Source organism: Mizuhopecten yessoensis, unplaced genomic scaffold (assembly GCF_002113885.1).
Source record: "Mizuhopecten yessoensis strain PY_sf001 unplaced genomic scaffold, ASM211388v2 scaffold3375, whole genome shotgun sequence".
In the NCBI taxonomy this organism is placed as follows: Eukaryota; Metazoa; Mollusca; class Bivalvia; order Pectinida; family Pectinidae; genus Mizuhopecten; species Mizuhopecten yessoensis.
Window position 1 is genome coordinate 158,601 of NW_018405013.1, and position 25,640 is coordinate 184,240.

Here is a 25,640-nt window from a genome sequence, read left to right on the forward strand (position 1 = left end):
GGTATTAAACGTAAGACAATCACTGAAATGTTTCCCGACCTTGACTATGACATTGATGCTCAACACCATGTGCAACCATGCAAGCAGGTACAAAGGAATCCAGCAGATATCAATTGTCATTTCATCGTGGACATTTGACCCTGGTGGAAGAGAACAAGCATTGAGAAATTTCAACATTGCCTTTATGTTAAAGGCAGTCAGGAGAGACACAAAGAGAAAACCCATACATTTCACATGCCATTGTTAAGTAACAATACTGAACATGTTTTTCAGTACCAATAAACACTGGTAGGGGTACTATATTAACCCTAGGCCTTACACAAATCATACCAAAGAAACACACATCAAGATTTTTTGATATGCGATATGCTTTATGGGATCTTTTTCAATTGTGTTGCTGAAAGCAAATACTTGTTTTAAAACTAAAAGAATTGAAAGAAAGAAAGGTTCTTGACTCTAAAACTACTTTAGTTTTGTAACAGTCTGTTACAATCACTGGTCAGAGTAGTGTTTATAGATGTGAAACATTTGCAAAAATTGTGTTGTGGTGGTCTGTGAGTGGGAGGGGTCCAAATCATCCTAATGAATTTATCTCTTTTAACAAATGGTTTGTGCTGAGAGATTTGTGTAAATCAATTTCTCTTTCCTTGAAAAGTAATTGTTAAGGTAAACTAAAGGCTGTGAAGTTGTGTATAGAACAGACAGTATTTGTATCCTAGGTGTTATCACCTGATCATTATAGCTGATATAAAGACTTACACACATACCTAGGTGTAGGCATGCATCGACTAATGGTCAGGCTGGACCTGCCGGGAACTGCACCTGTTAGAACAATTTTTCAAGCATTCCTGATCGTATGGCTTTATTCCAAATACAAAACAACATCAATACAAAACAACGTCAATTACGCCTTGTTAAATATCTACTTTAATGTCCCATATCCTCAAAATTCTTCAAAATAGATAAAGATTTTATTGATGATCCCATTCACCCCTATATTTTTAAACTGGACTTGCCCAGTCTTTGATATGGTATAAAGATCAAATGTGACTTTAGGGGTGAATGGGTTAAACTATAGTTTCTGGTGAAAACCCCGTGTCTGGTGATATAAGTAAGACTTTTCCCCCATTAGCCCACTGATTATAACCATAAAACATTCCTACAAAATCATTTTCATGATGGACGGATCAGGAAAATGTTGAGATATTTTTTTTACATAAACCCGTTCCTCACCTTATAATTTTATCTGTCATTATTTTGGCCAGATCCTTGCCCTTTTTGTCCTCTGCCTCTCAAGGCATTTGTAAGGTTTTTATTGACAAGAATAATATGAAATACTGGTAGTTTGAGTTTTGAAAAAGACCTTTTGATGTGCGTGACATATACATCAGATTCCTGCCAGTACAAGCTGAGGGACCAGAAGAACTGACATTACCTATACCTTCAGTGTAAAAGTTGGTTGAATATCTACGACTCGACCTAACAAACATTTAAACCTTAAATATACATTTAAACTTGTATATAGATTTTACCCTGAATGGATTTCAAATTTCCGTTTTTCAATGACTTAACCGCTTGCGTCAAAGGTACAGGGCATTACATGTTTGGCCACTCTGTTGTGGCTTACAAATCGTCATGATGTGGTGTGGTGGTTATATCCGGGTCAGTAAATCAAAACAACGGTCAGTCTGTCTGACCGCCCAACCTCGGGACGTACAAACAAGGGGAAGGGGAATTATCTCGGACACAAAGCTTGTGTTTTGTGGAGGTAGCTGAATGTCAAGTAGTCCGACTCTCATTTTGTTAATATCTCATACAAACTCTACATTCCTTTACTCTTTCGCCGATAAACAAATATTTAACACTATGTAAGAAGCTCTCCTTAATACTGCTTGTTAGGAGTTCCACAAAGGGAGATAATCCTCTTACTTGACCGTGATATTGTCTGACTTATTCTGATCCAATTAACGTCAAGATACCGGTCACTTTGGTCTGTTGAGTTGGATAAGATTTTGGTCAGTTTTTCTGAGTGCTGGTTGGTTTGAAAGTTTAAAAGAACATTGTTTAATCTTAAACTTAAAAGATCAGCATTCGTGTGAATAAGGACTTGGGCGGGGAAAAGTGCCACAGTCGTTATATTTGATTTGTCATGGCCTCAAGTTGTTAGATTTGAGTTTGTTTAAAGTCAGTACCCTAGGGCTACACACAGAGGTTAAGAGCTTTACATATATATATGTGTTGTAATGAGTATTTAGTTTGAAAATATTATTCAATCAGAAGTACAATTTCTAAACTTCACAACTAGAATAGCCTTAAATTTAGCTAGGAGTTTAGATCAGGTTTTGTTAAGTGAGGACCCATATTTCATTAAAGTTGTGCCTAGTAGGTACTTAAATGATCCTTGACAATTATGCGTTGATAATATGTCAATTTTTATATCGGCGTAAGCAGGGCTGTTTTTACGATTTTTACAGTGATGTGAATCCATCAATAGCACTAACATTCTTTACAATCTCAACCGCAAATTCAACACTGCACGCAAACATATTTTCCCACATAAACACAAAAAATAGTCAACGGTAACTGAAAATACCTTTGTCCATATGTATATTTCAAAAGGAATATATTTGGCTGATTTATCACTATCTAATATCAAAGTTTTATTAAATATACACAAACAGTGTAGGTCAGTAGCTGGTCTAATACCGATAACTTAGCTGTGTCCCCCCTCGTCTAGATAACTTAGCTGTGTTCCCCTCGTCTTGATAACTTAGCTTTGTCCCCCTCGTCTTGATAACTTAGCTTTGTCCCCCTCGTCTTGATAACTTAGCTTTGTCACCCCTTGTCTACATAACCTAGCTGTGTCCCCCCCTCGCCTATATAACTTAGCTTTGTCACCCCTTGTCTACATAACCTAGCTGTGTCCCCCCCGCCTTGATAACTTAGCTGTGTTCCCCCTCGTCTAGATACCTTAGCTGTGTCCCCTCTTGTCTAGATAAATTAGCTGTGTCCCCCCCTCGCCTATATAACTTAGCTTTGTCACCCCTTGTCTACATAACCTAGCTGTGTCCCCCCTTGCCTAGATAACTTAGCTTTGTCCCCCCTTGTCTCTATACCTTTTCCAGTAACCAATTCAATATTGAGGTATGGTGTGTTGCACTGTGCTGAATAAAGCTGTCTCATAATTCTGATTTGTATTTATGTTTCAGGAGGTGTTACAACAATTACTTGTACTGAAACTGCCAAATGTCGGCCTCATCTGTCGACACCTCGAACATGGTAAGTTACCCATTGTAAGCCTCATCTGTCAACAACCCGAACATGGTAAGTTACCTATTGTCAGCCTCATCTGTCGACACCTCGAACATGGTAAGTTACCTAGTTTTATTAAATATACCCAAACAGTGTAGGTCAGTAGCTGGTCTAATACCGATAACTTAGCTGTGGCCCCCCACGTCTATATCACTTCGCTGTGGCCCCCCCCCGGCCTGGTAACTTAACCTTGTCCCCCCTTGTCTATATAACTTAGATGCGTCCCCCCTTGTCTAGATCACTTTGCTGTGTACCCCCTTGTCTAGATCTCTTTTCCAGTAAACAATTCAATATTGAGGTATGGTGTGTTGCACTGTGCTGAATAAAGCTGTCTCATAATTCTGATTTGTATTTATTTATCAGGAGGTGTAACCACAATTACTTGTACTGAAACTGCCAAATGTCGGCCTCATCTGTCGACACCTCGAACATGGTAAGTTACCCATTGTTAGCCTCCACTGTCAACAACCCGAAAATGGAAAGTTACTCATTGTTAGCCTCAACTGTCAACACACCGAACATGGTAAGTTACCTAGTTTTATTAAATATACCCAAACAGTGTAGGTCAGCAGCTGGTCTAATACCGATAACTTAGCTGTGTCAACACTTTTCTAGATAACTTAGCTTTGTCCCCCCTTGTCTAGATAACTTAGCTGTGTCCCCCCTTGTCTGGATCTCTTTTCCAGTAACCAATTCAATATTGAGGTATGCTGTGTTGCACTGTGCTGAATAAAGCTGTCTCATAATTCTGATTTGTATTTATGTTTCAGGAGGTGTTACAACAATTACTTGTACTGAAACTGCCAAATGTCGGCCTCATCTGTCGACACCCTGAAAATGGTAAGTTACCCATTGTTAGCCTCATCTGTCGACACCTCGAACATGGTAAGTTACCTATTGTCAGCCTCATCTGTCGACACCCTGAAAATGGTAAGTTACCCATTGTCAGCCTCATCTGTTAACAACCCGAACATGGTAAGTTACCCATTGTCAGCCTTATCTGTCAACAACCCGAACATGGTAAGTTACCCATTGTCAGCCTCATCTGTCGACACCTCGAACATGGTAAGTTACCCATTGTCAGCCTCATCTGTCAACAACCCGAACATGGTAAGTTACCCATTGTTAGCCTCAACTGTCAACAACCCGAAAATGGTAAGTTACCCGTTGTCAGCCCCATCTGTAATCACCCAAAAAATGGTAAGCTACCAAATATCAGCCCCATCTGTAATCACCCAGAAAATGGTAAATCACTAAGTGTCCCTATTTCCGCTTCAAGGTACCAAGGGATGGTTATTTAGGAGGTAGGAAGAAGGTAGGAACCAGAGTCGGTGGGGGAGGTGGGCAGGAGACACATGGTTGGGACCGGAGGATACTGGGTTTTGTGAATTCAATATCATGGTCAGGAAGGTTGTTTATAAGACAGATAAGTTACTGGAGCAGGGACTAAACGATCAAGGGTTAGTAAGTGGACAAGGAAATTTAAATTAAAGAAAGGAATAAGGGGCCATGAAGGTCATTGAAAGATGTCGGGTTGGAAATGGAGAAGAGAAAGGAGCCGTTGGTGATATTTCCTAGTCTTACACAGATCTAAATGAATAAGTTGAGCTACAGACATTCTGTAAGTGTTAAATTAAATGTAGGTGGTGTCTAGTTGTTTAACAGAGATTAGTTTGGTTAATCAAAGAAGGTGTGTAGTATGCTGAGGCTATTTCGGCTAATCAGACAGTGTGCGTATGTACACAGGTACATTCAGGGTTATGAGGGTACGTACAGCCTACTCAAATGAGGTGTGTGTGTTTGTTCCTGTATTTATTCGGACTTGTTTGTCAACAGACAGACCAGGTATATACATGTGATATGTACTTCTAGTCACTTCAGTAGAAACAGGGCTGTAGTGAAGGGTTGTCCTGACCAACACTGGACTCTTGACCACTAGCTTGTGATGTGTAATAGAGGTTAGGATACGTCCTTAGATGGTTTCTTTTCTCTGACAGGAGATATATATTTCTACTTCAGATATCTCCGTTTCTCTAGGAAGCATAGGCCTATACCTCTCTGCATATCTATATCTTTTCAATAGAGTATCTCTTCTGTTTTTCTGTGTGGTATCTGCATCTTTTCTCTGGGGTCTTTTTTCAGATATATCACCGCTTCATGTATAATATCATTGGAAAAGGCAACAGACACAGAAACAAATTGTTCTTTGGGATTTCTCCGCTTTCAATATACTTGTATACAATTGTGTTGTTACCGAAGTCTCCCCATTTAGTTTCATGTTCAAGCCAGACAACTGAGCAGGCAATCATTAGAAGACCTGGTATGTTTTAACCCAGGTGTTGGGTCTATTAGGGGATATCATTAGCATATTAGAATAGAAAGTGAGGATTTTAAAAGTCAAAGTGGGTTCCATTAGGATGACTGTTGGAAGGATTTAACTCACACTAGCAACAAGCTGCGACAGAAACATAGTTCAGACTTACACGTGTCATCTGCTCAGCTGAAATATATTAAACATGGGGAATGGGAAAGCTTAATTGCAAGCACCCACCGTGCTCCTGGACTTTTACCAAAGTTTGGTAGGGGTTTAATAGAGAGAGGGGACGTATTTACAGTTAAATACGGTATAGTCGCCTCACTGCAGTCCAATGAATTGAGGATGATACTATGCATTAGTTTTCAATAATGGGGTATTTAAATCATTCACCCCTGAAGACACATTTAAACTCTTCCAATGCAAAGGATGGAATAGCTCATTATGAAATTTCAGGGGCGAGTGAGTTAAGCTACAATTGTGTTTAGCTGACTTTATTTTTCTGACTCATTCCTTTTCTAATAAAATTTCACCTATTTTTCCAGACAAATTCATTTTCATGTTTAATTTGATGCGATATTAAGATAAAAATGTACGTGACTCCAGGACACAGCAACAAACCGGATGTAACTGATAGGACCTGGAAAGGCATTTTGCATATGACAATATTAAGGTTGAAAAATTTAATAAATTGACGTTATTATTTTTCTGAATTCATAATGTGATATTTTTATATGACATCCTTACATATTTTAATGATTGTGTTTCAATAGATTATTTTTATACCAATTTATCTCCGTAATTTTATCCGACATGGCACTAATTTATCCCAATTAGGGTTCCTTCCAGATGACACTGGAAAACACCTGGAAATATACAAGAAAAGACCAAGGATTTATAATAACAACCTGACTTTTGGTTGAGGTTTATTCTTCATTGTAAACTCAACTTCCTCTCACTCCACGATCCAACACTAAACACTTTAACACAAAGCAATTCACTTAAATTGCAGAAAAATGGGTAATTACCGACATTCTCCCTGGTAATTGTAGAAGAGGATTTGGGCAAATTATTTCAATTATCTACTCAATAAATTCATTATTAGTGTGGAATGTTCTCATCCCAATGGAACAGGAGATTTTTTAAACTGGTCTTCTGTTTAAATCTCTGCCACCAATACAAGCTTATTGCCTGAACGAGATCCGGCTATAGGCTGTCGGTTATAGTAATATATAAAGCCCCAGGGCTTGCAATTGTCTGCCTGGACGAGATCTGGCTATAGGCTGTTGGTTATAGTAATATATAAAGCCCCAGGGCTTGCAATTGTCTGCCTGGACGAGATCTGGCTAAAGTTTGTCAGTTATAGTAATATATAAAGCCCCAGGGCTTGTCTGCCTGGACGAGATCTGGCTATAGGTTGTCGGTTATAGTAATATATAAAGCCCCAGGGCTTGTCTGCCTGTACGTATAGTAGTCATAATATTAATACCGAGAGTAAGAATAACTGGCCACCTGTACGGAATTTAACACAATTATATCTCTCTCTCAGTGCCCTTCTATAGTGATGTTAGAACTGGCCATCCCTCTATCTGCTTACCTCCTCTCTCCCCCTTCCACTCTTGATATCTTTCGGGCAGAGAACATTTTTCATATTTTAGAATGTTTTAAACTTCACCTCAGTTGAAATCTAGGCTGAATGGGTTTTGCATGTCCAATGTCAAATTTTTAACATTTTTCAATCTATTGAAAACATGATACTTTGCTCAAATTTGGTCCAACTCGGTTAAAATGATAAGTAGAATAAAAAGAATTAGGATTTGGGACTGTTTCATGGTAGTGTCTTTTCGAGATCATTGAACTTTGATTTTAGAGTTCATGCTTGATGTTATTATCATTGCATAAGGATTTGCTCAAATTATGAATAAGAGGCAATGAGCGGGGTAATTAATGGTTACTAGATCTAGATGTGTTCATGTTCAGATTTCTTACTTTTTGGGTGTTACAGACGGTAGTTTCCAGGAGCTTAAGAAGGCGATCCTCCTTATCCTTGGCTGTGCTGTCCAGTGTGAGCGCAAAGAGGACTTTATTGATGGAATCAAACGTCTCGACGTCGACGTCCAACATGCCATCGTGGAACACATCAAGGAGGTAAATGTTTATTATAAGTCCTGCCTCGTATATACCAGATTGGACCTCAAACTTTGTTGGTTCCTCGTGGAATAGCATAGTGTGGCATACTGAATCAGGTCTCTTTTATCAGTTTATATATAGATTGAACGGCATTTTTTAAATTTTCATGCCGGTATGTGGGTTACAGGGCTTCATTTTAATATGGATCAATTTGCTTTCATACCGGCATTAAAATTTAAAAAACAACGTTCATTCCATATATTTACATTTTTACTATAGGGCAGTTGTTTAATTTGATTTATTTGGTCTTAAATAAATAACGTATTTACTGCATTTTGTATATGCGTCTTCCTTTAAACGACATTGGCGGAACAGACATTTTTAAACAAAATTGGCGCCAATAATTAACTGTAGTTATTTGAGCGTTTGACGTAGGGGCATTCTCCATGTTATCAAAGGAAAGTAACAAGATTCTCATTGAACAAGGTTAATCTATGACGTCATAAGTAAACCACATATTACATCACGAGAGTTTTTGCGTTCATACTCAAATGAAATGCATTTCTGCTGTAATCTGCTGGTAATGTTCATATAGTGGGTTGCAGCACAAATGTAAATATACAGAGTTGTGGCCCTTTGTTCATACTTAATGATGAAGGTATGCCACAGTATAACTACCTTGCTATTTCACTTACAGTTACATAACATGCTATACTTATGTATCTTGGGATTTTTATTTTCTTAATTGTTAAGTCTGAATAACAGCAATAAGATGGCTACATTCTTTGACATGTGGGTAGCTTGTATTACTTTGTCTTGTTTGTTTTACAGTCAATCAGATGCAGTATTTCGCTAAATATGAGTAAATTATAGTATTTTGCTGCAATAATTTGTAAAGCTTCTGAAATCTAGGGATGCAAGTGTATTTAAATACAGGTCATTGCTAGTACTATATTTAGACTGTTTCAGAACTTGCTGTACAGTTTGTCTTGATGAAAATTTCTTGAAAGATTGTCAAGTATGGGGAAGTGCTTTACTTCCCAGTCATTCTTTGTGGATGTTTATGATGAAATTCATTGTGGTTGTTTTCAATTATGTAGGGGGCCTCAATCATTGTCTGTACACAGGTCAGACTTGTTTTCAATTACGCAAGGGATGTTTGACCCTGATTTTTAACACCGAGTGTCTGGCAATACATGTGGCCAATAAACCTTCAAGCTGGTGTCTACCTCAAGGTGGTAGTTATCTGCTTCTCTACAACCTTATACTATATGCTTTCATGATACATTGTTATGTAAATGGGTCAGTTATGGCAAACAAGCATATGTTTCGATATCAAAAGTTTTTATTTTGCGGATTTTGTTTCAGATTTGGTATAGCTGATTGTACACTGTGAAAACAAATTTTTTGGGTGTTTTTGCTGCAGGTTACGGATGATACTGAATGTGTGTTGTCTATGGAACCGACGGAACATCTGGAGACGTACACGGAAAAGATGTTCAATCACTTGACCCGAGTCCTGCGGGAACGTGATGATTTGGTTGAGGTAGGTTAATTTACTAACCATTGTAAATATGGCTCTTAAGTCCGGACAAAATATCCATCTCAGTCACTGATTAAAATGTGTAATGGCATGACTTACTCGAATTTTACATCTATTTGCCAAGTTTATCCAGAAAAGATAAGGTCACATATAGACATTTTTGTAAGACTTTCTATTAAAAATTATGAAGAAAAATAAACTAGACAGCGAATTTTGTTATAGGCGACTAGTGACTTGGTTCAGGAGCGTGATTTCTACCAGTCGCAGATACAGGAAACACCCCAGCTCAATGTGACCCCTCCCACATCCAGTCCCGACAAACATCATACGGTGGTCGAGCTGGCCGATGCCAAGGCCAGGATACGAAAGCTACGACAAGAACTGTAAGTGTTAGACCCACAGTGGTGCCATATAATGTCCAAGGTCCTGTCCTTGTCCTACACACGTCCCATTAAAGTCCAATTTAAAGTCGTGTCCTAGGTCCCACACAAGTACCAGGTCCTGTTCTAGATTCCATACCAGTATAGGCTTCCATGTAATTCCCAATTTTCAAATAAATGCCTCAAGTGTCAGATCCAACACATACCATTCATCTGTTCAGATCTTAGATTATACAACTCATACCATCCATCTGTTCAGACCTTAGATTATACAACTCCTACCATCCATCTGTTCAGATCTGAGATTATACAACTCATACCATAAATCTGTTAAGATCTTAGATTATACAACTCCTACCATCCATCTGTTCAGACCTTAGATTATACAACTCATACCATGCATCTGTTCAGATCTTAGAATATACAACTCATACCATACATCTGTTCAGATCTTAGATTATACAACTCATACCGATCTTAGATTCCACACCAGTCCAAAGTCCCATTTTAGGTTCTAGGTCCCATACAAGTCACAATTTCCACAAAAGTCAAAGATCACTTACCAAGAGTTAGATGGTCTGGGCTAAGTCAGTGTGAGACAACAGTCATTGCTGGTCTGAAGTCCTCATTTAGAAAGAGGATGGGAACTCTCTGATACGGTAACAGTTATTACCCAGGGTACAACATGGCGTAAGGATTTAAAATAGGAATCCTGATATTTAACATTGGTCCCGAACAAGATGCCCTTTCCTACTTAATATTTTCGTAAATGTTTGGACTGTTTGATATTTTCGTGTTTCGACTTATGTGAGTAATTGTTTGTCTCTGTACCATGTGATACATTAACGTTGTTCTGTGGTGTCATAGGGAGGATAAACAGGAACTCATCACAGACCTGAAGGACGACCAGGAGGAGAATAAAATCATTGTCGCCAAATTACGGAATGAGGTGAGGCCCTATGTAGTCAGCAGTTACAAATATTAACTCTTTACCAGTGGAAACAGCTCTTAACACTGGAAAAATTAGAAATCTATTTTGTGAAGCTCTGGGTGTTGACCAGTCAGAGACAATTCTGGCAATATCCTGGGCCTGTATTCATGAAACCTCATGCTCAAGCATGGATCTTGTGCTCAAACCAACTTTCTTGTAACTCACTTAAAGAATGTCAAACGATCAAAAAGTCAAATGAAATCATCGAAAACAGTATTCAGCTTCGGGGACAAAATCAGATTTATTTATTGAGTTATAACCAGAACAAGAAATCAGGCTTGAGCACAAAAGCCATGTTTGAGCACGAGAACGGTTTCATGAATACGGGCCCAGGTGTGACATGGTGCCAAATACTCTTTTTTTTTAGGTGCTATAATAAGGGATATGTACTGTTTGAAAACTTGAGGTGGATTCTGCATAGAAACTTGAAATGATGATTTAAAACTCCATAAAACTTCAACAATTACTAGCAACTAAATGTTTTCCTGAAAAATTATAAGGAATATAATGTTGACGTATAAATATCTACCACAGAACTACCTTTTTCAGCCATTACACCGGATTTTTTGAATTTTTGAAAAATAAAAAGTCACATAAATTAAAGGGTTAGTTCCAGGTATGTACGGTCAGATGTTAATTTTGCCTTTTGATTTTATCAGAACGTAGAACTGATTCAGGACGCCCGGTCAGCACGATCACTTCGAGACGAACTGGACATCCTCAGGGAAAAGGTCAGTTCCATGCCAATCTAGTACTGTGGACTCTTGTTAATCTGGGCGTTATTGTCCACAAAATTCACTCTCCAGATTCCAATCTAGCACTGTGGACTATTGTTAATCTGGGTGTTCTTGTCCACAAAATTCACTCTCCAGATTCCAATCTAGTACTTTGGACTATTGTTAATCTGGGCGTTGTTGTCTACAAAATTCACTCTCCAAATTCCAATCTAGCACTGTGGACTATTGTTAATCTGGGCGTTGTTGCCCACAAAATTCACTCTCCAGATTCCAATCTAGTACTGTTGACTATTGTTAACCTGGGCGTTGTTGTCCACAAAATTCACTCTAAAAATTCCAATCTAGTACTGTGGACTCTTGTTAATCTGGGCGTTATTGTCCACAAAATTCACTCTCCAGATTCCAATAATGTTACTCAGTAATTTCAGTTACAAAGCAAAAATTTATTATATTGGCATATACATTAGGTTTAGACCACCAAAAACTGGTTTTACTCTGCGAAGGAATTCAGGGTATATTCAGTACTATTGTTAATCTGGGCGTTGTTGTCCACGAAATTCACTCTCCAAATTCCAATCTAGTACTGTGGAGTCTTCTTAATCTGGGCGTTGTTGTCCACAAAATTCGCCCTCCAAATTCCAACCTAGTACTGTGGACTCTTGTTAATCTGGGCGTTGTTGTCCACAAAATTCGCCCTCCAAATTCCAACCTAGTACTGTGGACTCTTGTTAATCTGGGCATTGTTGTCCACAAAATTCACTCTCCAGATTCCAATCTAGTACTGTGTACTATTGTTAATCTGGGCATTGTTGTCCACAAAATTCACTCTCCAGGTTCCAATAATGTTACTCAGTAATTTCAGTTACAAAGCAAAAATTTATTATATTGGCATATACATTAGGTTTAGACCACCAAAAACTGGTTTTACTCTGCGAAGGAATTCAGGGTATATTCAGTACTATTGTTAATCTGGGCGTTGTTGTCCACGAAATTCACTCTCCAAATTCCAATCTAGTACTGTGGACTATTGTTAATATGGGCGTTGTTGTCCACAAAATTCACTCTAAAAATTCCAATCTAGTACTGTGGACTCTTGTTAATCTGGGCGTTATTGTCCACAAAATTCACTCTCCAGATTCCCATCTAGTACTGTGGACTATTGTTAATCTGGGCATTGTTGTCCACAAAATTCACTCTCCAGATTTCAATCTAGCACTGTGGACTCTTGTTAATCTGGACGTTGTTGTCCACAAAATTCACTCTCCAGATTTCAATCTAGCACTGTGGACTCTTGTTAATCTGGACGTTGTTGTCCACAAAATTCACTCTCCAGCTTCCAATCTAGTACTGTGGACTATTGTTAATATGGGCGTTGTTGTCCACAAAATTCACTCTAAAAATTCCAATCTAGTACTGTGGACTCTTGTTAATCTGGGCTTTGTTGTCCACAAAATTCACTCTCCAGATTCCCATCTAGTACTGTGGACTATTGTTAATCTGGGCGTTGTTGCCCACAAAATTCACTCTCCAGATTCCAATCTAGTACTTTGGACTATTGTTAATCTGGGCGTTGTTGTCCACAACATTCACTCTCCCGATTCCAATCTAGCACTGTTGACTATTGTTAATCTGGGCGTTGTTGTCCACGAAATTCACTCTCCAAATTCCAATCTAGTACTGGGGACTCTTGTTAATCTGGGCATTGTTGTCCACAAAATTCACTCTCCAGATTCCAATAATGTTACTCAGTAATTTCAGTTACAAAGCAAAAATTTATTATATTGGCATATACATTAGGTTTAGACCACCAAAAACTGGTTTTACTCTGCGAAGGAATTCAGGGTATATTCAGTGTAAACCTGTCTAAATGAGATAGATGAGGTCGTTTCTACAGGTTAAAGTTAAATATTGGCTCTTTATCATAATATGATATAAATATTAGAGCATTTTATTTTGTAAGAGAGCAAAACAAAAGAAACGGGTATATAATATGATACAGGTGATTACCTGAAAATCAAGTCGATACTGAAAATATGTATCTCCCAACAAAAGTTTACGTAGTTGATAATGAAATGACCTGAAGCCAATGTCCAGTGTGGTCAGTTCCATCTTTTGGGAAAGCTGATGATAAAAATAGCTACAACCGAAATAGCGCAATATTCGGGCCTTGCAGTGAGAAGTAAACATGTACAGCACTACGCTGTTGACCGACAACACAGTGTCAGTTATGAGTCTGAGTTCACACATAGCTCATTTTTGAGTTTACACAATACATCGCGAGTAAGAATTATAAATATCATAATATATACCTCGAATCTGATATTTCTGTTCACAATTGGATTTGAATAAAATGAGGTTCAGTAAGAGCATGCAGGCACTGAGAGGGTGCCGCACTGAGAGGGTGCCGCAGGGAGAATTTCAAACCGCAGAAAGTACGATATCAATAGGTTTGAGCGTTAAATAGATCACTCATTTATAACGATGTTTTAGATGCTGTTAAAGAATTATTTTGATTCAGAATATATGCATATACTTGTATTCAGAACGACTAGGCAAATATAGCAAGACGCTACATTCTCTCCTCGGCTGAAAAGACATTTTTGTTAGCTAGAAATTCACCGACAGCTGCCGCTAAAACGTAGGGCTGTACAATTTGTCGACATAATTGTTCATAAAGAGTATCAAACTATAGAATCATGAAGAGTTTTTGTGACAAGGTTATTAAAAAAACTTACTTCACTAAATTGTTCCTTTAAGAAATTTCCTAGAAATCGCCTAATGTTGTCTGACCATGACACAAATATTTACGTAAATTATGAAATACAGATTTGACATTTAAATTCACACCTGATTAACACAGTTATCGCGATGAATTTGAAATTAATATTTCAAAAAATTGTAATTCAATGCTCTGTATAACTTGTGATGAACAACACAAGGGAAGTAACTGTAATGTTTTGTTGGTTGCAGTTTGGCAAAGTGAAGAGCTACGAGAGTGAGATCACAAAGATGAAGGAGAAATTGAATGAGCTGGAATTCTACAAGTCTAGAGTGGATGTAAGTTTACACAATTAATCGCCTTTGGTGAGGGAGATAGGGGATATCATTATCCTAGTAAATTAGGACAGTTTGCTGGAAGAACTTGACATTTTCAAGTTTTTACATGCTGTGCATCTATTTTTAATTTTCATGTTTTCAGAGTAGATGTAAGTTTATACAGTTATTTTCCTTCAATAAGATGAGTTAGGTTATAAGGAACTATGTGAAATTTTGTCATTTTATACAATTCCGATGCATCAAACTTTCCTTATACCCGGGGTAACTATAAACCATAGTAAAACATCAGCAGAGGTAAAAGACATTTCTGGGTTGTCACATACTATAGATCTGTATTCACGGAATCTCAATAAAATATTGAGTGATAAGCTTATTTATGATAGGGTCGGACTGTTACTCAGCCTTATAACTCCATCACCTACATTTTCGATGTGTAATTATACACTATTGTTACATCTTGAGTAACTACATGATTACGTCGTGTCTTCAATTTAAGGCACGAAAATGGTCTCAGTTTCTCTAAGTTTATTCTACTTTATTTTGTGACAGAAATTAGAAAAAGTGCAAAGTGAAGTAAATCACCTAAGAGAAAAGCATCACAAGAAACTTGTTTCACTAAAATTCTGTAGAAAGGAAACTTGTGTGAGATATTTTCACTGGTGTTCCATGGTGACATTTGAGGGTTATGTTTGATGGTTATGTTTAATGGTATTATTTGAGGGTTATGTTTAATGGTATTATTTGAGGGTTATGTTTGATGGTTACATTTAATGGTATTATTTGAGGGTTATGTTTGATGGTTATGTTTAATGGTATTATTTGAGGGTTATGTTTGAGGGTTATGTTTAATGGTATTATTTGAGGGTTATGTTTAATGGTTACATTTAATAGTATTATTTGAGGGTTATGTTTAATGGTTACATTTAATGGTATTATTTGAGGGTTATGTTTAATGTTTACATTTAATGGTATTATTTGAGGGTTAATGTTTAATGGTTACATTTAATGGTATTATTTGAGGGGTTTCTGTGAAGATAATGTTTAACGGTTACAGGAACTGCGAGAAGACAATGCGATTCTGATAGAAACCAAGAACATGCTTCAGGAACAGCTGGACAGCTGTCACAAACGTGTGGAGACTGTCATCGCGCTGGAAAATGAGCTCGGACGATACAGGCAGCAGGTGGAGGAACAGGCCAAGGTGAGTTACACACACCAGGGTATGAAAGGTGTGCATTTTAATACATCCTTATGTCCCCGGTCATTGAGAATTAAACAGCCCAGTTAAACACAAGATTCCAGAGTGTTTGAACCCAATCTGGGGTCTGACTTGGATCTCTAAAACAGTGTCTGAAAATACTTGTGTAGAGAGTGTGATTTGTCAAGTGGCCCCTCAATGAAGTTTGTCTGCATTCATTGTTACATGTTTTGAATACAAAACTTTTATGTTATTCATTTTGTCGGTATCACAACAAAAAGTAAAAGAAGTAATTTGAAATTTTCTGTATGTACCCGGTTGTCTACATTTTCGAGATATTTTTGTGTTTTTATCTTGAGAAGAATGAAATATTTCTAAAATACATTTCAACAAGGCATACATATCGGGAATTACTTCTGTATTGGAACTCAATGGGGTCTATCACTGATGCTCATAGAGACAAGTTAGTGAAAGCACTTGTCTAGAGATCCGTAGTTCTGGGTTTAAATCCTGATCTCGCTGTTCAATATCTCCACTTCTGTTGCCATTCCCTTTGTGAAATCAAAATCACAAGCATATCTCACAATTATAACATTTCTTGATTTCTTGATGCACAGTAGCACAGACTGAGTTTTGTTGGTGATGTGTGTTTGTTCCAGGAACGAGATACCGATCGACAGAAGATACAGATTCTCACGGAGGAAAATGCTAACCTGCAGTTTGAAAAGAAAACTAACATGAATGAGAGTACGAACATTGAGAAGGAGCTGGAGTCTGCGCGCCTCAGGATAGCAGGTTAATATTCCACTAACACAGGCCCAGCAGTAATCAAACTTTACCTCAATATAGGGATATGTTTCTTTATTAAATATCAATTGCAAGGGCAAAATAAAAAATCTAAATATTGCTTAAAAAGAGCACCAAAGGATTACATTTTTTGAGAGAATAAAAAGTGTAATAAACATGGAAAAAGATGTCATTTATTTTCATCTGACTTTAAAACTCACACAAGATATACATGTATACATACATTGCCTATAGAGGATAGCGAACATGTTTATTTAATTGAATATGAAAGCCATCCATTTGAGTGAGTGCCAACAAATAAGTTATGTGTGAGAATGAACACAAGGGAATTGGTTTGAATCTGTTTATATCCATATAAAGGCAAACTAGGCCTATTAGGCAAAGTGGATTTTACAGTGTGATGTTTGTTTCACATACTAGATTTTACAGTGTGATGTTTGTTTCACATGTACTAGATTTTACAACAGAAGGTAAACCCACTGGTTATAAGTAACGAAATCTGTAACAGATAAAGGAAAAACTGAGATACACGATAAAAGGTACAATGTCATTTTGAAAATGTTTTCTGCCCACACAGAAAAAGCCCTAGGGTCCTCTAATTAGTAAGTATGGTATACACACCTATGAATGTTAGAAAATGGAGTCTGTATTGATCTTGGTCCAGTAATTGTTCATCGTTTAATGTACTCATGTTTTTGTAGGTATGGGAGGTTCATTGTCCAATCAACTCAACGAAACGACCAACGCCAAGATTCTGAGACTGGAGTTAGAGAATCAGCGATTACTACAGAAAGTTGAGGAGGCTAGGGAAAGTGCACTTATAGAAAATACAACATTGACTTTAGAACTGGAAAAAGAGAACCAGCGATTGGCCAAGAAGGTCGAGAAACTACAGGAATCCAATCGAGAAATGTCACAGTCACAGATTGAGTTAGAACAAAAGCTAGACCAGTTCAGTCATGAGAGAGAACAGTTGTCACAAACACTAGAGACAGTCAAGGAAAGTGCTGATAGACAGGTTCGAGAGTTAGAACGTGAAAATGACCACCTGACAAATACCGTGGAAACTGTTCGAGCACGAAGTGAACAGACCAACGATGCAAAGCTCAAGGATCTTGAGCGGGAAAACAAACGTATGCATGAAACAGTGATAGCGAAAAACCAATTGTTATCCAAGCTGGAATTCGAAAATAGGCAGGTGCAAAAGTCGTATAATAAAGTGAAGGCAAGTACAGATAAGTTATCGGAATTAGAAACAGACAGTGCAAATCTGGAAAAAGAAAACTCGGATTTACATAAAACAATTGCAACTCTACAGTTAACTTGTGATAAGTTCGAGGAAATTGAACAGGAAAATTCTGATTTCGAAGTTGAAAATAGGAAACTTAAGAAAAATGTTGAGTCTCTTCAAAGTGCTTTACAAAAGATGGATCATCTGGAAAAGGAACACATTAATTTAACTGTAGATAACCAAAAACTCCAGAGGAGTTTAGAGTCTCTTCGGAACTCCTCTTCAAAACTTGTTGAGTTAGAAAATGATAAAGGAATGTTGAATCGTGAAATCAAGCAGCTCCAAAAAAGTTTGGAAGCTCAGCGTAGCCAGCAGGTCAAACATGAACAGATGGAGCTCGACTTGCTTGACCTTGATAACGAAAATCAACGGCTGGAGAAATCACTTGAGATGACCACCAAACGTCTGCAGCAGCTGGAGCAAGACAACACTGAAATGGAAATTGAAAACGAAAAATTACAGAAAAGTGTGGAAACTCTGAAAGTGTCAACAAAACGTCTCCATGAGTTGGAGAAAACCAACATCGAGTTGGATGGTGAAGTGTCGAGGCTTGCCAAAGACAAATCTGTTTTAACGAAAGAGAAAAATCGGTTAAAACAGTCGATTGAGTTAAAGGATTCCGAACTGGACGACTTGACCACGAAACATAGCGCATTAGAACGATCAAATCGTAACCTGAAACAGCAGATAGATAGACAGAAAGACACAGCGGCAAGCGTGAAGGAAAGTGAGAAGGAAAACAAAGAGTTACAGCAGCAATCTAACCTCACAAAGCGGACTCTAGCAGCACTCCGGGAGGTGAGTAATCTCCCTTTATAGCACTCCATTCAGGGATACAGTTTCAAAAACATGTTTTTTTTCTGTTTTTTTGAAACTTTTATTATAAAGTCTGTATGGTTATTATGAAATTGACATAGAATGTTTGTTAATATTACTCAATCCTATAGGATAAACAAGGGAATAATATTCAGGTTTCCATATTCAATTTCAAGAAGAAGAAAAAAGATCGATTTTCTTTTTTATTAATCACATTGTAATTATTTAAGGACCCAAATCTAAAATCTATACATAATATGGGGAACATGGAATTTGACTCATAAATCATTAAATTGAATTCCTGCAATAGGTATATATACTTGTATTTGGAATATTCTGTGTGTGACTAATGTTAATTATGTCTCCCCTTCGAATGACATATTGTATTAGTACTGGTTCTTCTTCTTCTTCTGGTTCTTCTAATCGCAACTTGTCGCGGCCATAACTTTTAAACCGTCAAAGATATCTTGATGAAACTTTAGGTATGCATGCATCGCCCACAGAAGGTGTGCAGTGCACTGGAATTAGGTCACTGTGACCTTCACTTCAAGGTCAAAGGTCAAATAAGTGCAACATTTTCAGTAAATTCTTGTCAGGCCTGTAAATTTTAAACCGTTAAAAATATCTTGATCAAACTTGAAGTATTCCTGCATCACCCACAGAAGGTGTGCAGTGTACTGAAAGTAGCGCTTGTGCTTCACTATGTACAGAGTAATGACCTTTTGTTTAATTTTAATACCGAAGTTTGTCCGGAGCATAAGTTCCATGTTATTTCACCTACGTTGACCAAACTTACCATATTTATGTGTCTTGGGAAGGCGGAATCTCTCGCACTAAAATCAGGTTTTATGCCCAACTATAGACAGAGTTATGGCCCTTTGTTTATTTTAATACTGAAGTTTGTCCACGGCATAACTTCCATGTTATTTCACCTATGTTGACCAAACTTACTACAGTTTTAATGTATCTTGGGAAGTAGGTGTGTCGTATTCTAAATTCGGGTCGCGTGCCCCACTATATAAAGAGATATGGCCCTTTGTTAACTTTTTATACCAAAGTTTGTCTATTGGCTAATAAGGAGAGACATATGTATTTGTTCACAAAAACAAAACTCTAGTTTTTTCTGGGGTGATTTTTACTAATTTCCTTTATATTGGTATGATTTGTTAATTTAGCCATGCTTTCAATGTCCAATCACTGTGGGCATATATTTTATAGCTACAGTTGTGAAACTTCCCTGTTCCTAGAATACCGAGCTTTTTACCTGTTGAGGAAGTGGATGGTAATTTAGTTTGGTGTAATGTCTGCTGGCAGTAAGAGAGCTCCAGACTAACAGAGTAGCTTCCCTTTGATTTCTGCATGGTTATGATGTACCTAGATGAATATTTTTGTAGAGATGTTTTTGTCTTTTTTTCATGGGTCTATAATATAAAGTGATTGCAAAAATAACATTTGCTTGAATAATACTGCTACAGGCATAAAAAGGAATAATACTACTACAGGCATAAAAAGGAATAATACTACTACAGGCATAAAAAGGAATAATACTACTACATGCATAAAAAGGAATAATACTGCTACAGGCATAAAAAGGAATAATACTACTACAGGCATAAAAAGGAATACTACTACTACATGCATAAAAATGAATAATACTACTACAGGCATAAAAAGGAATAATACTTCTACAGGCATAAAAAGGAATAATACTACTACAGGCATAAAAAGGAATAATACTACTACAGGCATAAAAAGGAATAATACTATTACAGGCATAAAAAGGAATACTACTACTACAGGCATAAAAAGGAATAATACTTCTACAGGCATAAAAAGGAATAATACTATTACAGGCATAAAAAGGAATACTACTACTACAGGCATAAAAAGGAATACTACTACTACAGGCATAAAAAGGAATACTACTACAGGCATAAAAAGGAATAATACTTCTACAGGCATAAAAAGGAATAATACTATTACAGGCATAAAAAGGAATAATACTATTGCAGGCATAAAAAGGAGCTATGAAGGTTCAATGATCATAAAAATGTAATGAAAGTAGTTATAAAAAGAAATAGTTTGCATTGTTGAAAAAATGTAAATGTATTCAACTGTTCGTTAGGCCGTAATAAAGCCTATTCATGTTGCTAATTGCAATAATTTTTGTAAGACATAAATCAGGCAAAAATCACAAATTCTGACCCCTCTATATGGCAAGGCGCAAATGTTATGAGAGCCATAGGCCATTGTAGGACGTCACATATCCCATATAGAGTTAAACTGAAACCCTGATTTGACAAGTTGAATGCTGAGGGTCTCACCACTTTACCAAATATAGTTTGATGAAACACCTACAGTAATAATTTGCTTGTACATGTGCAAACTGAAAAAGCTAGAGAAATCTGGAATGTACTCACCAGTATAAACCTGTATGGGTAACCTATATATAGTGCTACCTGGGGTATTTAATACATTTGTATGAACTAAGAGGTTAGTGATGCTGTATTAATTTATAATAAATGTATAAAATAAGTGTAGACCACTAGGGTCTATTCTAGTTCAACACCTTCAGCTTTATGGCACCTGCACACAGGGGTATGTCTTCAAATGAAACTGTCGCCAAGTCAGATATTAATTTCACTATTCATATGTAATTACTTAATATCTTATATTATGTTGGCAAATGTGATTTCTTAATATTGTATATTATATTTTCCGGTATACAGTATATATATTCCTTCATAGTGGAAATTGTATGCATAAAATAAGCTCCATGCATGGAAGTCAGTGGTGAGGGCACAGACTTTGTTACATCTGCAATTTGTTATTTAAGTCTACCTTTGCATAATGGGAGGTCAACATGACAATCACTTATTGAGTGTATTGTTTTATTCTTTAATATATCAATACCGGGTATCTGGATTTAAAAAAACAACAACACTATTTTTACTTTTTGTACAAAAAGCCATCTAGAATTATCTCCCCTCTTCCATAGATGAAAAATTAATAACACTGGAAACTACATCCACAATTTACTTCTCCACATGATGTCTGAGTCCTGAAAAAGATTTGTGATTATGAAATTTTCTAGTTGTGAGAAAAATTGTGAAATTTAGTCTGAGTAAATAACTTGCTCTAAGGTAACAAAGTACAAATTGTTGTTAAATTTGGGGCACCATGCATTCATAGCAACAATCAATGGATGTTTTTTTGAAAACCTATATATTCATCATTCATTCATCAATTTGGTCTTTCAATTATTTATTCCATTCATTCTAAATCAGCCTTCCACTGTATACCAGGAAACCTCATCCAGTTAGGTTTTCTCGTGTAGAATCTGGGTTTTTTCTTCGTGTTTATTTCACCCTTCACATGCTATTATTGTGTATAGTATGTTGAGTAGTTATTTTCATTATTGTGATAAATTTGCAGTAATTATGAAGGGCGAAAAAGACGTTAATTAAACCATAGCAAAAAAATATCCTGTATAAGTATACAGTATTTACACTGCAGCCAGTCATATCCCTTCATCCATTGAAATTCATTTATTTGAGCCATTTATATCCATTTGTTTAATTTTTAGGACCTGGTGAATGAGAAAGTAAAGAGCCAACAGATGAAGAATGAGATGGACAGACTAACACATGACCTTGAGCGCGTCGGCATTAATAAGGAGAAATTAGTTAAGGCAGATAACTCTCAGGACGACAGGTAGGAGTCACAAGTTAGGTTGCATATCAATAATTTAAGTCAATCAAAATGTAGCTAGACAAAACATCCAAGTTCAATATTTATGATAAATAAGACTTTGTTAATAAATTGATGATATATTTGAAATGTACACAAGAAAATATTTATTCACTCATCCTGAATTATTGTTAATCAGTCCTTTATTGGAGGTAACTCTCACAAAATACAGTCACAAATGTGTAAGGTAGCATATGTCCTTACTGAGAGAGTATTGCACCTTACTATAATGTACAGATTTCTCTGTATACTTGACTATATTTGCTGCATGGCCAGCTTTACAAGTTTCCTGTCAGTAATACCAGATCAGGAATTAGATCAATGCTACGAGGATTTAATCTCGATCATCTCAAGTGTCTCTTTGACCCTGATTTTATGTTTGAAAATATGAATTGATAAATAATAGTCACTATCCACTTGGATCAATAAGGCTTAGAAAAATATATTTCTGTTTACTGAAGTAGCTTTGGAGAAAAACAGACCAGATAAGTAAGTTATATATATCCAAGAAACTATTTTCATGTAGAATATATAGAGCAGATCTAGATAGCCATATTTTAATTTTTAATGAAAATGTGTATGAAAACCTGTAAAGACCAAAGTCATGGAAAGGTAGGATTACTGTAAACACTTGTGTTTCTATATAAGACTGTTAAGTATAATGGCTGGCTACAGATACAGATCTTTGTGAAACGATCCACCAGATATGGTCAATAGCAAAATTATCAATGTCAAATGAAAATAATATGCAATAATATTATTACCATAGTACAAAATGACAACCATCAGCCAGAAAATGTTATCATGAGAAAAAGATATAAACTTTGATTAGACAAAGTTATAGAATGTAAAGAATGTAATTAGTCAAAGTTATAGAATTTAATTAGACAAATTATAGAATGTAATTAGACAAAGTTATATGTAATTAGACAAAGTTATAGAATTTAATAAGACAAAGTTATAGAATTTAATTAGACAAAGTTATAGAATGTAATTAGACAAAGTTACAGAATGTAATTAGACAAAGTTATAGAATGTTATTAGACAAAGTTATAGAATTTAATTAGACAAAGTTACAGAATGTAATTAAACAAAGTTATAGAATGTAATTAGACAAAGTTATAGAATTTAATTAGACAAAGTTATAGAATTTAATTAGACAAAGTTATAGAATGTAATTAGACAAAGTTATAGAATTTAATTAGACAAAGTTATAGAATGTAATTAGCCAAAGTTATGGAATATGATTAGACAAATTTGTAAACTTTAATTAGACAAATTTGTGGAACGTATTTGAACAAAGTTGTAAACTTATTAGACAGAGTCAAAAAAGTAATTAAACAAATATGTAAAACTTAATAAGACAAAGTTTAAAATGTTATCAGACAAACATGTCATAATTAGATAAAGTTGTAACCTGTTATTAGACGTTATGAATTTTAATAAGACAAAATTAAAACTATAATAAGACAATTTAATTATTAATTGTAGTTTCACAGAGTTGTTTACACACAATTTTCACCTTTTTCCACATAAGACAAAAATGTTATTGTAAAATAAAGTCTCATCACCACCAGACAGAGTCATCTCCATCAACTGTATAATATGTAGCAGTCGCATACATAATTTCACTCTCAAAATGTCCTAACCGTCTGACAAAAAAGACAGGAAAACATTTTATAGGTATTTTTTCAGGGTGTTATTGAAACTATTATTAACTGAAGTCTGAACTCCAGAGCTTTAAAAGGTATCATTTGAATATCTTAACAGATGTGGCTTTCACTGATCACAAATATAGGATAATCCTCCGGATGTTGTATAAAATATCTTCATGGTTTACGTTATTGATTTTTAATTGATTTTTGGCCTCTTTTGTATGGGGTTTGTATGAGAGTAAATATTGAGCCACGGGCCTCCTCTTGACCCTGCCCAAGTCCCCACCTGTTATTGTAGGGCCCTGGTCTGCCCAAATGGTTCTGTATGGTGCTTAGTGGTATATGGTGATGTAACGTTGCCGTATATGTACCCGATTCTTCAGTGGGTCACTCAATGCAGGTCACACTTCAGTCATTCCGAAACTTTACAGGAGCTTATGAATGACGTTGGTAAAGTTTGCCACATGTTCTCGACATAGAGAAGGATACTGGAGGAAATCAATGGGCTGTATTGACTGGTGATCTCTAGGTGGGGTGTTCAGAGTACAGCGCTCAGTTGAGGCTGAAATACTCAGATACAAAGCCAGTGATTTACCTACATGGAACTAGATAGGGAAATCAGCCCTGGATACACAGATTCTGTATACAGGACCAAAAAGAGGGTTCAGTAAGGAACATCTCGGCCCAGACTGCATGGATTTCTTGCCAAGGACTCGATAGGATGTTGTAAGGATACAGTTCACCCCAGAGTATGAGGATGTCATACACAGGACTAGAGAAGGTGTACATTTAAGGATCTGTTCAGCTCGGAGAACAGGGTTTTCCTCACTCATTAACAAGGGGCTGAACTAATTAGGACGGTTTGAAGACCTTCAAACCTGGAGAACAGTAATATTCCCTAAAGAGGACAAAACAAGATGTTGTAAGGACATAGTCTGAACTTGGATACAGAGATTCCCTTAACAGATCTATATAAGAAGTCATAAGGACACGACCCAGCTCCCTGTGCAGGGATTCCCTTGATAGGAGATAGGGCTTTTAAAGCCCGCTGACAGGCTATACAGGAAGTGGGTGTTTACACACGGGTTTGTGTCCTTGTTGGAATTAAGCCTTGGTAGGCATGGTGGACATTCAGGAATACTGCTTTTCATTTTTGCCCCTCACGGAGGTAAGTCCAACCTCATGGGATAATGAGGAAGAAGAGGAGGATGAGGAGGAGGAGGTGGTGGCAGAGAAGCCAGGGATAGAAGAGGAACGATGGGTAGAGGAGGGGTACAGTGAGGAAGATGGGGTAGGGGAGGAGATTGTGGAGGAGGAGGAGGTCTGCCAGGTGATTGAAAATGTTCTCCCTATTCAGGACAGATTATTGGAGGAAGAAATTGATTTTCAGAATTTTAAGGAGCAAGTTATTGTGTGAGTGATTTCAGCCTTGAATTGTTTCTTAACATTTTCTTCATTTTGTTAAATATGGATTATGAAAAGATTCTTTTTACACAACCAATAAGTGTTTCTATGTGATGTTTCGATGACTAGTACAGTATATACCGTACTAGTCATTGAAACGTCACATAGAAACACGTATTGGTTGTGGAAAAAGAATCTTTTCATAAGCCTCAAATTGTTTTTGTAAGAAAGGCGTTAATTGGTCCAACGTAATTA

The 25,640-nt window shown here is 36.6% G+C and overlaps 1 protein-coding gene across 6 annotated transcripts in view; it reads left to right on the forward strand.

The window, feature by feature from the left end:
* LOC110447431 (girdin-like) overlaps nucleotides 1–25,640 on the forward strand; it is a 94,045-nt gene that overhangs the window by 38,464 nt on the left and 29,941 nt on the right. For 5 of the 6 annotated variants that reach the window (XM_021493121.1, XM_021493122.1, XM_021493124.1 and 2 more), the window contains exons 4-14: nucleotides 4,083–4,242; nucleotides 7,632–7,774; nucleotides 9,183–9,302; nucleotides 9,522–9,682; nucleotides 10,547–10,628; nucleotides 11,330–11,401; nucleotides 14,378–14,464; nucleotides 15,519–15,665; nucleotides 16,322–16,457; nucleotides 17,171–18,558; nucleotides 22,163–22,290. In XM_021493121.1, coding sequence (XP_021348796.1) covers nucleotides 4,083–4,242; nucleotides 7,632–7,774; nucleotides 9,183–9,302; nucleotides 9,522–9,682; nucleotides 10,547–10,628; nucleotides 11,330–11,401; nucleotides 14,378–14,464; nucleotides 15,519–15,665; nucleotides 16,322–16,457; nucleotides 17,171–18,558; nucleotides 22,163–22,290 — 2,624 coding nt within the window. The remainder of the gene's footprint in view (nucleotides 1–4,082; nucleotides 4,243–7,631; nucleotides 7,775–9,182; nucleotides 9,303–9,521; nucleotides 9,683–10,546; nucleotides 10,629–11,329; nucleotides 11,402–14,377; nucleotides 14,465–15,518; nucleotides 15,666–16,321; nucleotides 16,458–17,170; nucleotides 18,559–22,162; nucleotides 22,291–25,640) is intronic. The other variant, XM_021493123.1, reaches the window with a different exon arrangement.